Genomic DNA, 16303 nt, shown 5'->3' on the forward strand with positions numbered 1-16303 from the left:
ACGCTGGGCATTTATCAAATGTTTCACTTGATGACCTGTTGAACATGGCATAAGAATGTGGTAGATAGCAACAAACAAATTCTTCTGGAATCTCTTTCCAACACCGTGCTGGTGCTGACTTCAAGGATGACTTGTCATGTAATACATTTTATTACTCCACAGAAGCTACAAGTAAATTACTGCTTTTGAGCCCGTGGCCACCTGTGGACTGTACAGATTGACCGTAGCTGCCATTCTTATCCATACGCAGTTGTGTGGCCAGCATTGGCCATTGGAGTCAGCAGTTAATGTGGACATTAATTTTGGCACATTTTGCAGTGGTTTTGAGCACTGGGAAAAGAATCAGGCTTTCCATGAATTTCATAGGAACAGTTCAACAGCTGTGTCTATCCAGAGCCCCTTAATCAAGCATCCTACTGGATTTGCTTATCTGAGGATATCATAAGGATGCTGGTTGTTACATGACTTCTCTGATTAGCTAGTGCTCTACACTATGTCAGCTTATGGTCAAGCACTCTAATTTTGTGCTTACAGATGCTCAAACCCAATAGATGAGGCAATTGCTTGGGCAATTGCAACAACAACAGAAGCAACTTGTGATGGTGCTGCTGGCCAAAAGGACCTGATGGGGTGCAGTGCAATCTGCAGGGACGAGGTACCTCACAATTGCTGCCACCGTGGGTAGCTGGGTTCCTTGCATTACTGCAGTGGAACACCAGTCTTGACACTGCTGGGGTATTAGCGTATCACTCATCTAAAAATAAGTCCTTTATAGTTCCCAAAGTACTTGCAGTGCTTGTTGTAGAAAGCAACAGCTGCTTTTGATTCTTTAGTAGCGTTGAGCACATGAACCCATGAGCTGAAATCCCTCTTGAAAAGTAAATAGGAATTATATTTAATAGGAGGCAGAGGCAGTAAACCAGGTTTGGGCATCTTTTAAATACTTGATTTATATCATATCATCTGAAAATTCACAGATGTCTGTCTGCAAAGCTTAAGTAGGTAGATAACCCTGAAAGAGTAATGGACAAATATGATCCTCTGGCTTAAGACTCTTATTTGCTTCATCAGGAATGAAAATTGATGTTTCAACACTACCAGTCTGGTTTTTTCTGCATTGGCTACATTCAAGCCAAGCTTTTCACCTTGTCTTGATGTATCTTATAATAATTAGTAGTAACTGTAAGAGATTTCATTTTGTTATCTTTAATAATAAGCTGAAGAAATGAATTTAAAGAAAAATGGTTGGTTTTTTTAACTTTCATAATCATGAAGCTGGTTAACACTGATTTACAGTAGAATTTGTAGATATGTTTTCTACTTAATTTTGTGTGTATAGAATAGGGTCTGATGTCTGCAAATTCAGTTGGATCGTCCAGCACTGCAATCTTTAGCATAGTTTCTTGTAGGTAGGACTTAAAGTTACGCTAATTCCAAGAGCCCTGAAGCAGAAGAGAAGAAGTTATGGTAAGAAGGCACAGTTACCTCCTCTCACTGCCAAGGTAGCAAAGGCCATAGATACTAAGGTATTCCCAGCTCACTCTAAGTCAGTTTGAGTCAATTAACTCAGCTAAATTTGAGATCTAATGCCTAGGTCTTACTGAAGTCATTTCATGAGGGAAACAAAGCACACTGATGGAGAGCTTATCGTGGGTTTTGTTACTTTGCTGGTGGAAGTGTCATGATCCAGAGAGGGAAACAATTCACCCTGGGCAGGACCATAAAGCAGTGGGGGTCTGCCCATTCCTCTGGATCCTCTTAGTCTTGGATTAATTCTCTGGCATTTAAATTGCATTCTGTTTCTTATCCTTTCCTTAATTTTTACTTGAATGCTTCTCAGTCTTGCTGTAATGTTGCTACACAGACATCCTTTCTCACCTCTTTTATCTCTGCTCTGACAAGTTCAGTTTTGAAGGAGTGAAGACAGACTCCTTTTCTCTACTGTGCTGCCCTTCTTACTTCTAGGTGCCAAAGGTTCCAATGATGAACAAAACCTAAAATGTACAAAGAAAGAAGCAACCAGTTTTATGATCTAAGCTTGACATTCCACTTCTTTTATCTGCCTGCAAAATAAATCCATTTTTCTGCTTCTCAGAACTGTGGTTTCAGTCAGCACTGCACTGCACTGACTGGAGTGACAGCTGAGACTCTTGTCCTAGGCGGTTTCTCTCTTATATCTTCATTAGATGCATGAGGAACTGCAACCTTAGAATCAAGACCATGTTTGTGATAAAAAGAGTGGAGAATGTTTGGCAAGGAAATCAATGAGCTCCTAACAGTAACTCTCGTGTCTGACTTGGTTCAGATAGCCATTCACCCTTGAGGAGCCCCTCTTGGGCACTGCTTAGAGGACACAAAGCAGCCTTACCTGGGTTTTGAAACCATTCTTCTTGTTCTACTGAGAGGAGAGTTGATCTTAATAGCTTGGCCTTCACACCATTCACTCACCCTTACGATGAGTGGTTACTCATCCATGATACAATTACTGCATTCTGCAGGCAGCCCCAGCTATAATTCCTTGGCTGAAAGGAAGTTCTCAGGTGTTTGACTAAAGTCTGTGACCATCTTCTTCAAAACAAAGATGAAGGCTGCAATCAGGAGGGTTCTTTCCTACCCAAGGCAGTACAGATAGCTACTGAAATAGGTGAAAAGGAAGGGAAAGTTTTTGCCTTGATCATTAGAAGCAATCAATGGATCATAATGAATGTAAATTATTGTAGGTGGGGAGAGATGCAGAATTGCAGGGCACTTGAGATTTAAAGTCATTTCTTGATTAGAGTTTCCTAGAGTGTAATTGGGTAGGGAAAGGAGGATAATCCATCCATATATTACAAGCTAAACAGTCTGGGCTTGAACATACTGAAATATGAGATAATAATAATTAGTGTAGAACAAAAGAGTATCTGTGGAGCTGAGAGTAAAGGAATTAACTGCATTGACAAGCCTGGCACTTTCAGGCTTGTTCAAGACTAAAAATTATACTTTTAACAATCTGTTTGGTGTGTCACTGTGGTATGAACAGATGTGTCAACCTCTGCCACTCTCGTTTTGAAGGATTTCTGGTTTCTGTCCTTTTACTTCTCTGATAAAAATTGGTTGTTGTTTTTGGTCTGCCAGTCTAATAATCTTGTACCAGCAGCAGAGTAATTTAAAGAAATATGGAATTATGAATCCTGATGAAATGGAGTAAGGAGACACTGGGAGGCTTTGCTAGACAGCCAGCAGCTTATGTGAAAATAAGCTTGTGTTTTTAATGTAACTGCAAATTAAGGGTCTTGATAGAAACGCTTATTTGTTCCTTCTTGTTTATGCCCAATGTAACCAAGTAAGGTGGTTCTGAATCACATGAAGAGGGCTGTTTGTTCCATAACTGCAGCTTTTCCAGCACTTCATCGTCGAGGCATTTTCAGAAGGTATTTCACAGAATCACAAAGGCTCTGAGCCTGGCAGGGAGCTCTGGAGATTGTCTGGTCCAGCCTCTATGCTCAGGGTAGTCAGCTGGAGCAGGTTGCCCAGCACTGTGTACAGTCAGGTTTTGAGCATCTCCATGGAAGGGACCTTGCAGCTCCTCCAGCTCCAACCCCTGCCACGGGCAGGGACCCCTTCCACTGGAGCAGCTGCTCCAAGCCCCTGTGTCCAACCTGGCCTTGAGCACTGCCAGGGATGGGGCAGCCACAGCTGCTCTGGGCACCCTGTGCCAGCGCCTCAGCACAGGGAAGAAATTCTTCCTTATATCTAATCTAAATCTCCCCTCTTTCATCTTAAAGCCATTCTTCTTGGTGTCTGTTTTAGCACAGATCTCAGCTGGTTGCTCCAGTTCTTATGCCACTGATACATCTTACTAAAAGTATGAGTAATTGCTTTGCAGGATCAGTACAATGGTCTCTCTAGGACTTGCAGCATTCCAGACCAGAGTGCCAGCCTCACCTTTCTTTTCAGTGCTACCTTTTGTACTGCAAACACACAGCAGAGTTCTCCATCCAGGACAGCCTATTTCCATTTCTCTGACTGATTCTCTGTGTGTTTTCTCTCACTGTTCTTACAGAGTCACAGAGTTACCAGGATGGATCCAGACCTTCAGGAGCATCTTGGGCTTTTGATTTGTGATCTGGGTCCAAGAATTTAGTATGCAAATTAATATATTTTCATTTTCAAATTGTTCATTTGGTTTTGTCCATAACTTGGTTGATGCAGTTGGCTCGTAGCTCAAGGAAGGGTAGGCAACAGAAAGGCTGTTCAGTACTTGTCAGGACAGGGAGAGGCATGCCTGCATCTTGCTCTCATTATGTTGGCTTCAGGCTGGCTTTGTTAGGCCCTCATTCTTTACATTATTTGCATTGTTTGAGTCAATGTTTTGCTTAAATAAGCATAATGTTATCCTTGCTGGGCCGTTTTATTTATTCAAGTTTGAGCTTCTCTTGGACTGGGATCTGTCTTTGCCTGTTGTCTAATGTAAGGTTTTCCACTTAACCTCAGTCCCTTGTTTCAGTTGACAGCTCTGCACCAGCCTTGACAATCCTAAAAACACTCTTCCTAATGGGAAGTAGCTGGTTCTGAACATTTTCAAGAACACTGCTATTTATTTCTAGCAGTACCAAACTGTGATGTGATGAAAATGCAAGGGCTTTTTTAACTTCATTCAAGTGAAAGAGGAAACTCACATGGATTCCAGGATACTGAATTGAGGATCATGTCCTGATTTCATCTGCAGCAGGATGCATAACATTGAAGAATTCTTCTAAATTGAACAACCTGGTCCAGTGGAAGGTGTCCTGACTGGATGAGCTTTAAGGTCACTTCCAACCCAAATCAGTCTGTGGTTCTGTGATAGATAAGTGCACACACCATGGGGTTCCAGCCAGTACAAGTGCCTGTGGGCACCACACTTGTGGTGTAGGAGTCGATAAGAGGCAGAAGGAGCTTCCCAAGGGCAGAACTTGATCTGCTGTGTTCAAGGCTACCCTTAGCTTTTCCAGGCTTTAACAACACTGGAAAAGTATTTAGCCCCAGGAGGCTTTCAAACTTGACATGGTTTATTTCTTTGAAGCTGTGTAATTTTTGCTGTGGGGGTTTTATTACTCTTTGATTACCGCTTAACTGTCAAGAACAGTGTTACCATCCCACTCCAAAACCAGCTTTTCACAACAGTTTTCCCTGTGAGTCACTGCATTTATTTATCTCTGTATTTATTGCAGTAAATCCTTCACTTCCTCTGCACACCCAACCACCCTCATTGGTGGTTGTTGTTGTCACCAAAGGTCTTGCAGCCACACTATAACACATCCTTGTTTTTCTGCATCATTACTGCATTTAGACAATGTCACTAAGGTTTTCCTTGCATTGACTCCCCATTTTATGTTCTGTGTCCGTGTTGCAGCCTTTGAAGCCTTTTCCCAGGGGGCATAAAGTACACTAAATGGCATATGCAAAGAGCCAACAGCACAGCTTCTAATTGTGGTAACAGAGGTAAATAGGGAAAACATTACTTTTTGATACCATTAGCCATCTTTCATAACACTTTGATTATGCATGGAACCTCTTTCGGGTTCAGCGAAGTTGATTAAGCTTTTGAAGTGGTTTGACTTGCTGAGGTAATGGTAGAAATGTGGAAGAAATGCATATGTTTTAAAGCTTTCATTTTACATGCTTTAGGCAGATAAGTGGCTTAACATGAAAGCTTTTGGTTTGCATATTTTAAATAAATGCATGGCTTTAAAACAGGACCTTACAGGAGGGTTGTTGAATGCAAACAAAGAGTCTGATCTCTTTGAGTGGAGATCCCCATGCACCTCATCTGCCCAGCCTGGTTTGTTTGGCTATCATTTGACTGGAATAGGGTATGACTTGCAAAAACCCTCTCACCAGACCCAGGCAGCTCCCATTTCCTCTGTGCTTATAATTTATCCATTAAGAGCTCAGATCCCAAAGGCAACATCCTCTCTTGGGAATGAGTGACATCCTTGTGGGTGGAAGTGTGTTTGCAGCACAGAGGAGGTTAACATCAGTGTAATTGGGATAATTCAGGTCATTTTCTTGAAGGGTTCTCTCTATAAGCCTTTCCAACAACTGCATTGACAAGATGGCCAGTGTGCCTGGCACCAGCCTTGTGCTGACCCCAGTGGCACTGAGGAGTGCAGGGAAACAAGTACCCAACATCAGGCACTGAATAACCAAGCAGTCTCTATGCTGCCAAGTTCAACTGCCAGGAGGTCTTCTTTGTTTTCAGCAATCTGGATGAAATCATTAGTGGTAATAAGCAAATGGGTCACAGGGCAAATCCCAAGGCCATTGGCACTGAGGCCGTATGACCAGAGGGCATGTGAAAGTCTCCAGCTGCCTCCAGCCAAGCTGCTCCATAAGCCAAAGGGCAGATATGGCAAGAGGGTCAGGACCCGCATCATGTTTGATCCAAGGAAGGGTTTTGCTGGGGAAGCTGCTTTGCCCTGTTCAGCTGGCTCAGTTCCCTCAACCTTTGCACAAACAGGATTTAGATGCAGTTAGCCCTGGCTGCCCCAGCAGCTTTCACATGCTAATCCTCAGCCCTTTCCTCTTCCAGTAACTTCAGAGGGGGCTTTTCCTTTATCTTTGCTTCACTGGCAAACAACAGAGTTTACAGAAGCGTGAGGGAAGTGATTCCTACTTAGGGTCTGAGAATCCCAGATGGATCGTGTTCAGCGTGCTGATCTTTCTATCTCTGCAACACATCTTCAGCTTCTCCCCAGAGCAGTGTCCTGGCAGGCAGGTCTATTCTGTAACCTACCTATATGGACAGATACATATTAAAAAAGCCCCAAACTTAGTTTTTCTCTCCTTCCCCACAGACAGTCACAGTAAAAACAGTGGCATTTTGGGGGTTTGGTGTTAGGACTTAGCTACCTAAAGCATTTAGTCATCATTTTGCAAAATCAGAGCTGCTTGATGTCTGGAAGTGATGTTTAGAAGGTGAAGTAGAGAGCAGAGGCTGTGAAAATTGATGCCAAGCACAGGAGGAGTCTGTGGGAGATACCTATGTATAGGTTCTTCACCCCCCCACTCTTCTTACAATTTAAGCTGTAATTGCAGAGCTTGGGAAAGGGTTCAGGTGGTGTAAAGGTTGAGCTAAATTAATCAACATTGAGGAAATGATAACAAAGCAGGAACATGAACTGGAAAAACACCTCACAGTTGAGATTTTTGTATTACTCAAAGGTTTCATTCAGCTCCTTTTTAAATGGGAGTGGATGGGGGTGGTGGTGATGGGCGTGAATGCTTATTATTTTCCACAAGATAGAAAAGAAAGAAAAGGTTGCTTTAAATATAACTTGTAGGGCTAATGGGTAAATCTGTCTACCTGGTAATTATATCCTCCCAAAGGTTTGGCTGGAGCTGAGTAATGGCATAGAATCCCAGACTGGTTTGGGTTGGAAGGGACCTTACAGCTCATCCAGTTCCAACCCCCTGCCACAGGCAGGGACACCTTTCACTGGAGCAGGGTGCTCCAAGCCCCTGTGTCCAACCTGGCCTTGTTCCTGTCATGTTCCTGGTGCTCAGAAGACCCCTTTATTAAACACTTTAAATACAAAGTCCTGGTAGAAATTGTTTGGAATTTAACTTTGCTGATAACTTGGATTATAGTGTTCCATGAAAATAGTGCTTTTTAGTGTTACTACTATTTTATTTTCCTTAAAGAAGGAAGGGAGGTACAATTGAGTGTTTTTGTGGGTTTTTTTTTTTGGCTCTGTTTGAATTTTACAGCATTGTAAATCTAAATGATGTGAAGGTGGAGCAGGAATTGTTCCTCACAGTATCTGGGTGGTTGTAGTCACAATCAAGGGATGGAGGCAATGCACTCTGCATTTCCCTGCAGGGAATGGCCAGTATGGCTTTCAGCCTGGAGAACCGAGCCCCCAAAGAGGGGGTATAGCCTCTGAGACACTTGAGGGCAGCAACTGAGGTCAGTGTTGTGAGTCGGAAGAAGAAAACATTTGCCAAATACTGCAGTGTGTCAAGTGGTACCGGTAGTGAATATATTAAAGATAATGGACTAAATCTGCTTTGGTTTGCGTTGTTTAGTTGGTGGTTTTGGGGTTTTTTATAGTGTAATTCTTCTGTATACATTTGTTTAAAAAGAAAAGAGATTCCTGAGATAAAGGTTTCATTACAACTTTTCTAAACTCCTCTGGCAGCTGTCACAGAGACTTGATGTTCGCTTTGGATAATGGAGCAGAGCTTTCCTTTTCAAATGAAAGGCTTCATGATGGACAGACAGTTCATCAGTACAACTCAGGGCAGTGTAAACTGTTGATAAATCGAAGTCTCCTCTTAGAGGTGCCAGATCAGGCCAAACCCCAGTGTTCAGAAAGGTGCCTAGTTCTTGAGTGCACGCTTCAATGTGCTTTTACAACCTGTAGACCCTCATTCTCTTCTGTGCTCTTGGGGTGGCAGTTTTCCTGTTGTTTCCATATTTGCCTATAAATCCTTTCCCAAGTGCTCCCCAGAGATAAATAACTTGTGATAAATTTCCACTCTGGCCAGATGCTGAGCTTATTTCACTGTAAAATACCTTGTAGTAACAACTTTCCTGCATTGTTTTAATCTCCTTGCAGTGCTGATGTTTTTAAGACAGCCAATTGGGACTTCAGTGAATTGTTTCAATATTACACCAGTCAGGTTTGCTTTGGGGTTTATTGGTTTGATTTTTTTAATCTAAAGCTAATTAAATAAGGATTTGCTTTTTAATATTTTCTTAATGAAAATCATTGCACGTGTGCTATCTGGTGAGAACATGCAGTCAAAATGGAAGTCACGAAACCTGTAAGTTGTTTGGAATTGATGGCTTTGACCAGAGCTCTTGCCAAAATACACATGTATAGGTTTATCTGCTCAAGGGTTACTTGTTAAACATTCTTGTATACACAGAACTTCTTTGTTTAAGTACAAAGGAGGAGTTCCATGGATGTACTGCTTTAGCTTTGCAGTCTGTGCTGTAACCCAGTTTTCAGCTAATGATTTGTGGCTTCTATTCCATACTCTTCACCCACTGATAAACTTTGAATTTCCCTTCAACTGTTTGTCCCCATTTCTTTTCCTTGGAATGAAGCAGTGATTTGGCCACCATTCCTCATGCAGCAAGTACTTCCCACAGGGCTACTCGTGTACCCCTCATCCCTCCCTCTCACCTCCCCACAGCTCAAAGCAGAGCAGCTTTGGGTCTGCTCCAGAATTGTGTCAACTCTCCCATTTTAGATCGTTTCTTCTCATACATGAGTTTGAGAACTGAGCATCTTCAGAGCTGGGCTCCCACTGGAGTCTTGCTCTTCCATGTGAGGACTGGGATAGGACAGGGATCTGCAGGGGGAACACCCTGCAGTGCAGTGCCTGTGGGATGTAGTAGGGATGCCCTTGAGCACTATGGAGCTGTGTCTGGGCTGATCTGTACCTCTTGCATCCTGCTGTGCTTTTTTGGAGTGTACTTAGAGTTACAGTGTTTGGTTTATTCACATTTTATTAGTTTCCTGTTCCCAGCTGATCATCTTTTTTTCCTTTAGAAGGTATGGGGAAGGCATCTGTTGAATTGCACAGTCTGACACTTGCACTGTCATTCCTGTCACTGTGCTGTGTGATGGGATGGCCATTGTGCTAAGGGAATATTGGCATTGCCTGAGCTTCAGCTTCATGCTGACCATGAGGCCAGTGCCTGATGTCAAGAGAGAGTCCCTGAGTCTCTCTTGCACAGAGGAGCTCTGTCTCCTGGCTTAGCCCCAGACCTCTTCACCCTAAACCAGGCAAGGCTGCAGGTACTGCTCCCACATAGAAACCCAAGCCTCATTCCTCCCCACCACTCAGCACATCTCCAGAAAGCCCAAGAGTAGTTTTGTCCTCCTCTGACTCTATTTTATATCCTGAAACTTGTGAAGAATATAGTATTGATGACGAGCAAATGATAGGAGTTAGAAATTAGATTTCCCTTTTGAAATGCTTCTCCAGGTGGTATTTCCAGCACTCTCTGATGGCCTAGCAGAGCTTAATGGCTGTTTCTGATGACGTTTCATGTCTTACAGCATCAGTGCTTGTGTAGTAGAATGCTACAGTCAACCCTCTCCCTCTTCATCATGACCTGATGTCTTTAATATGGGAAACAACTGCAGTGTAGAGGCAGCAGCTGTGCCTCTGGCCAAACTAGCAATGGGACATGATCCAGGCCCAGAGAGGTGTGGCAAAGCAACCACCACCAGCAGCTAGACAAGTGTTCTGGCAAGAGCATAGATGGTCATTAAGATGGACTGCTTTCCTGGGGCATATTTCCAGCAGCAAACCTTACAACTCTTCCCTCTCTCATCAGTGTCTATTTTGCCATCAGAGGATGGTTGAGGCACAGGGCCCTAATGCAGATCTGGGGCTGGGTACAGTTCTTTGGAGTCTCCAGCAGAAAGGATCAAGAAGCTCCATTCAAGTGGGTAGGCTTGCTTTTTAATAAAAGCAGGTGTTTTGCACTACCTGCCTCTAGCCCATCTTTCTAGTCCTACACTTAGGAGCTGTCCTCAAAAGGAAGTTAAGAGAGGATAAAATGCAGTGCTTTGTTCTTTCCCTTAGCATTCCGAGCAGAATTTTGTATGTGCCTCATTATGATGCAGGATATGTGCTGCTCTGATTAATTTTTATGCTTCTGATTATTCAGTACCGCACATAAACAGATGTGCACACAGACAAGTGCCCCCTGGTAATGAGGAACTGGTAAGCCATATGGTATGTGAAGATGGAGTATTACAGCTATGGGATGAAAACCTCCTGTTCAGCACCAGGTTCACATACAGCAAGTATCGTGTAAATACATTCTTGCCAATGCTGTCAGCCCCTTCATCTGGCGAGTGAGCCCAAGTGACAGCATGGATTTCTGGAGCCTTCCTGCTTTGCTGAGGTCCTGCTTCTATTAAAACACTGCCGAGAGCACATCTTCCCATTTGAAAATGTTGTAAAGATACATGTGAGAAGGAGGAGTGTGCTGTCTGTACTGCGCTGCTCTTGGGTGTTGTAAATACAGGTCCTGTTGCATGTCCAGTGGTTTTTCTTACCCTAAAAGACCGGTGGTATTGCTAATGGGGTTTTTTGTCTTCTTGTAGCTAGTAACCTTTTATTTAGCTCTATATCCCAGTAACAGGATGAGTCCAAAAGGCACTTACCTGTTACAGTGTTGTGACTGACATGCTCTGATGTTGTGTGTGTTGCTGCTACGAGCCATCAGTCAGTAATACTGAGCACATCCACCATAAGCAGTAAAATAGAGCTTTCCAGCATTGTTTGCTATTATGAGCAGTTATTATGAGTTTGTATCAAGATAGTCCCAAATATACCAGAGCTGAGAACTTCATTATGAGGGTGGTGATGCTCCATTCCTGGCAGCGTTCAAGGCCAGGTTGGACGCAGCTTGGAGCAACCTGCTCTAGAGGAAGGTGTCCCTGCCTGTGGCAGGGGTTTGGAACTCTGAGCATCCACAACTTCTCTGGGCACCCTTGTCCTGTCTCTACATGCCCTTGTCAGAAGCCCCTCTCCAGGTTTCTTGTCAGGCCCTTTAGGCACTGGAAGATGCTCTAAGGTCTCACTGGAGCCTTCTCTTCTCCAGGCTGAACAACCCCAACTGTTAGTGCATGCCCCTGTAAGGGAAGACAGCTTTTTCTACAGCTTTAAAATGAACTTCATGTTTTTCAGGACTTCTGAGCAGTATTAGTCTGAAGTCATGGTGAATATTGCAGTGCTCACCTTTATCTACCATTAACAAAGAAGTAAACAAGACCTCCGACTCCTTGGACAACCAATGGTCATAATTTACAGGGCATTAAACTCATAAACTGCTGCTCTATCTGTGAATTTCACGTTATTTAGCTCTTTGCTGAGTGGGCTGTACCAGAACAGTCAGTGTGTGTTCCAAGGGCATAATTTTATGTACTGGCAAGCCTGAAGCTGTCAAGTTATGTCATTTAAAGCAGGATAGTCCATTGCTGATCCCTGAGGTCATGGCAACAAGGTAAAAGCAGAGCCTTGGCTTGATGGGCAGAGTTTCAGTGCTTCCATGGCCCCTGCTGTGCAGGCAGCTCCAGCACACCAGGACACTGCATTCAGAACCTGTTCATCCTTTGCGTGTGTTGGGGTTTTGTGGTTTGGGGGTTTTACTTTTGAACAAACATAAGTACATACATTTCCCAGGTTTTCCTGCTTTATATTCTAGCAGCATATAAAACTGGGAGCTGGAAATCAAGCCAAAGGCACTTTGCTGTGAACCCCCCAATATGTATCTGGAGCCCAGACCACTCGGTGTGTTTGTGTTGGACACATTCAGTAACAGGCTGTAAGCACATGAGGCAAGGTTCCAGCTCGAAATAAGTAGCATTATAGGAATGTAGCATCTCTCTGACATCCTGACTCAGACAAGGATCAGATGAGGAATGTATGTCAGAATTTCTCTGCTCAGTATCTCCGTGCTTTATAAACTGCCAGAAATGTGTGCTTTTCTATGGATACAGAGGTTTTATGGTAGTCCCATAGGTTTTGTGTGGAGGGCTGCAGGTGTGAGAGTGTTCCCTCTGAACCGCTTTCAAAAACAAGTGACTTGGTGAGTTTTTAATGCTGTACAGGCTATAATAAATGACAGTGATTGATTTTGTGCTGGTTATGTGCTGGCTGTGATATTGTGCAGTTACCTAGGGAGGCCAGAATGAGTGCTTGGGACAGAGCTGTCTCTTTTATCTGGTAAGGAGAGATTCCCTTCCTTCCCTAAAATCACAGCCAGCTCTTTGCTGTGCCACTAGCTGGGACCTGGCCTCCCAGCAGAGGTGACCTGTCAGACACTGTCTAGTACCTACACTGGTAACTGGTGATGGCAAACTGTGCAGTTCAATCCCCAAAGGAGATTCCCAGTGGAGCCCAGACATCTGCTTGCCAAGGACTCGAGCAGTTGCCTCAGTTCTCATACACCACATTGGAAGCATTGATGGACACTTGACCCTGCTGGTTGCTGATGTGGCATCCACCACCACTGCAGCCCTGTGTGAGTCCCTCTCCAGTGTGCTTCATGTAATTCTGACTGTGCTTCCCTCTAGGAGGACTTTCGGAATAAAGTTGAAGATTACATTAAGCGCTACGCGAGATGATGAAGGGAGATGAATGGCAGGACCATGGCTTCCACACTAGAGTTATCCTTACCTTCAACAACAACAACACAACCAGCCCGGATTGTACTAGTCCTGTGTCCATGTTGTACTGAAGAAGAAAACTAACTTCATAACTTGTCCATGTTAAAAGGAGAGTTCAACATAAATACAGCAAGAAATTGTGTATGTTGGGTGAAAAAGTTGTTTGGTTCCTTTAAAAATGTTTACTCTTCTGACCTGTACTGTATATCCTGTTGATGAGATATGCTTGAGAAGTCAAAAGAAATCACTATTGAAATTGTAATTACACTTTTTTGTAACTCCTGCCTAGTTTGGAGGGGGGAAGATAGAAACCCAACCAAACAGATGAGGTGACGTGCGTCTAGAACACTTCAGGTTGGCAATAAAATGGTCTCTTGTGAACCAAATCACAATCCTGTTGCCTTTGATGAGCAGAAACAATAAAGAAACAAGAAAAGCTTTCTCTAAGAGTCATTCAGCTAAGGCTCAGAGCTGGCCAGAATGCTAGTGCTAAAGGAAATTCTGCTTCTGGGATTGGAATTCCTGATAATATTTAATGTTAAGTATGTTTTTGTTACACTTCTGGAATTCTCACATTGTTATTTTCAGCTCCTGCTTGGGCTACAGTATTTTTCTTTTGTTCCTATTCATTGTGTGAAGTAGTTACAAGAAATGCAGGCTAATCCCTAACTTAATGTGTAGTATTAGTAAAACTATGTACATATATAAAATATATATTATATATTTCTGTGAAAATTTAACAAAAGGGAGATTTTTTTTGGTAAGAAATCTGCCTTTGGCTTTCCAATCTGGATGTGGTGAGGGAGCATCAGACACTAATCTGATGAAGGTAAATTCAGGCACCATGATCTGGAGAATACCTAATTGTGTTCTTCAACGTTCGGCACTGAAAGGGAATGACTAACGATGCAGCTGAGAACAAGAAGGCACTGCACCCCTCTGAAGCGCTCCTGCACACCTGGCTTTCTTGGTAATGAGAAGGGATATGATGCTGTGATCGCCTGCTCTGTAAGTAGCTGTGTATCAGACACAGTGTGCGTGTGAGTGAGCAGAGATCCTCCACCTCTTGTGTAGCATGTACCTCAGGAATCAGAGTAAACGCTGTGAAGAGTTGCTGCCTGGCGTGGGCCAGAGCTCCCCACTGTGGGGTCACACAGAGGAGGTGCAATGGAACCAAGTCAAGCTGTTATAAATAGATAAACCATAGAAATAAATGTTGGTGCAGTTTCATACAGAGCAAGTGTATGTGTGTAGTGCTCGGGTGTTGGTGGTTCATTATCCCATGGTTACACTTCATTCTTTCCTACTGTCCCTCTGCACACACTGAAGGAAATCAACACTTGTCTCCATCATTAGCATGGCAGAGCTGGGCTGCAGGTTTTAGGCACGGTGCAGCCTTGCTTCAAGGCTTAAGTTCTCCCTGTGCCTTTTCTCTTAGAGCTTCACAGCTCCTGTAGCTGTTACTGGGGGTCTAGGAAAGCAGATAAATTGGCATGCAGGAGGAAAGCCTTATCATGAGCTTCATCTCTGGGCTATGTTGCCACTGGGGCTAAAATGAAACATGGATCAGGATATTATTTTAAGCAGGCAACTGTGGTGAGAGATCTTTGCAGCCAGAATAGTAATGTCAGGGAAGGTAAGGGACAAAACACAGAAATAGAAAGATTGGAAAACAGGTCTAGATTTTGCATGCCAAGCCAGAAGGGGTTTCTTCTTTTCAAGCTGAAAACACTGAACCAGGTTGCTGTAACAAAGGTGAGTGTTCCTTGCTGTAGTGGCACCCTGGTACTGCTGTCACCTCTCATTCTTCAATGCAATGGGTGAAAGTCCCTGTTTTTGGCTGTCATCCATGTCACTCATGGCAGAGCAAGCACAGGGTGCTGCTACAGCGAGCCAGGAGCAGCTGTGTCAGGGCATGCAGCAGGTTTGGGTTACAGCAGCTTGTGTGAGCACAGAGCCAGAGGTGCTGCCACCAAAGCCCCCTCCCAGTACAGCCCTGCTGTATAATCCCTGCACCATTTACTTGCTTGCTGGGAGCAGATGAGCAGAATATTGAAGTTTGGATGCTACTACATACTGTAGAAGGTGTCTGAGCACTGGTTTCTTCCCATCCAGAATACATACGTTACGCCTCACCCCTCATCCTAGGAGAGCCCATCAGCTCATGGCCTGTGAAAATAAACTGAATTATTCTTTTCTGAATACAAGAAGCTGTTTGGGGGTTTCTATTTTTATATATGTTTATTTTTATATGTATATATTTATTACATCTGTATAGCTGCAACCAATCTGTACTCCTTCCAGCCACCCCTGATTTCTGCCTCTCACCAGAGCACTAACCTGAGCACTGCCAGGGGCACGTTTCCATCCAGTCTCCATCCTGCACCCCCCATGGATCTCCTGCAATGGCAGAAGGCAAAACTCTCCTGTATGTCCCCATGGTGTCACCTTCGCTCATGGCCAATTGGTGGATGGGAGCTCCTGAACCAACAGTGCTTGTGCAGGAATCAGCTTCTGTAACTTCCAGGCAGTCATTGGAACAATGTATTGCCTTTTGTTTTCTTGTTTGGGTTTTGGTTTGTAGTTTTGGGCTTGGTGGGGCTTTTTTCTCCCCATTTATTTCTATTGTAGGCAGGTTATTGTCTTCCAGAAAGCCTCTTCCTGGAGGAGAGAAGGCTCCAGGGAGACCTTAGAGCAGTTTCCAGTACCTAAAGGGATGACAAGAAACCTGGAGAGCCAACCCAAAGAGTGCCTATGAGGTGGAGGTCAATAATACTGCAGGGGAAGGTGAGGGAGGACCTCCAGGGTCACAGAGGCTGCTTTAGGGCAGTGAGGAGGTCCTCACAGAGGGGGTGAGCGCTGAGACTTCACACCACAGACAGGCACCTGGTTTATTCATGTGTTTATTTGGGTAGGAAAAGCACCTTATTCCCGTTGTTTGTTAGTGCTGCCAAGGCCACCACCAGTGCCACCACCACCAGTGCCACCACCACCATCTCCCACTGCCACCCTTCAACCACAGCTCCCCATCCCCAAGGCAAAACCCACCCTGAGCAGGCATCGGCCTCATGCTTGGGAAGAAGATGCTTTTCCTGGTATAGAAAACAAGGACAAAGAGGAAGCTGTGATGGTCTCGT

General features: G+C 44.0%; 1 protein-coding gene across 1 annotated transcript in view; it reads left to right on the forward strand.

Moving 5' to 3' along the window:
• The window catches only part of UBE2F (ubiquitin conjugating enzyme E2 F (putative)), a 48962-nt gene extending 34562 nt beyond the window's left edge, over nt 1–14400 (forward strand). Inside the window, exon 10 of the mRNA XM_005141206.4 lies at nt 13074–14400. Within this exon, the coding sequence (XP_005141263.1) occupies nt 13074–13124 (51 nt within the window). The 3' untranslated portion in view covers nt 13125–14400. The remainder of the gene's footprint in view (nt 1–13073) is intronic.
• The last annotated feature ends 1903 nt before the right edge of the window (nt 14401–16303 follow it).

The sequence above is a fragment of the Melopsittacus undulatus genome, chromosome 8 (assembly GCF_012275295.1).
Source record: "Melopsittacus undulatus isolate bMelUnd1 chromosome 8, bMelUnd1.mat.Z, whole genome shotgun sequence".
In the NCBI taxonomy this organism is placed as follows: domain Eukaryota; kingdom Metazoa; phylum Chordata; class Aves; order Psittaciformes; family Psittaculidae; genus Melopsittacus; species Melopsittacus undulatus.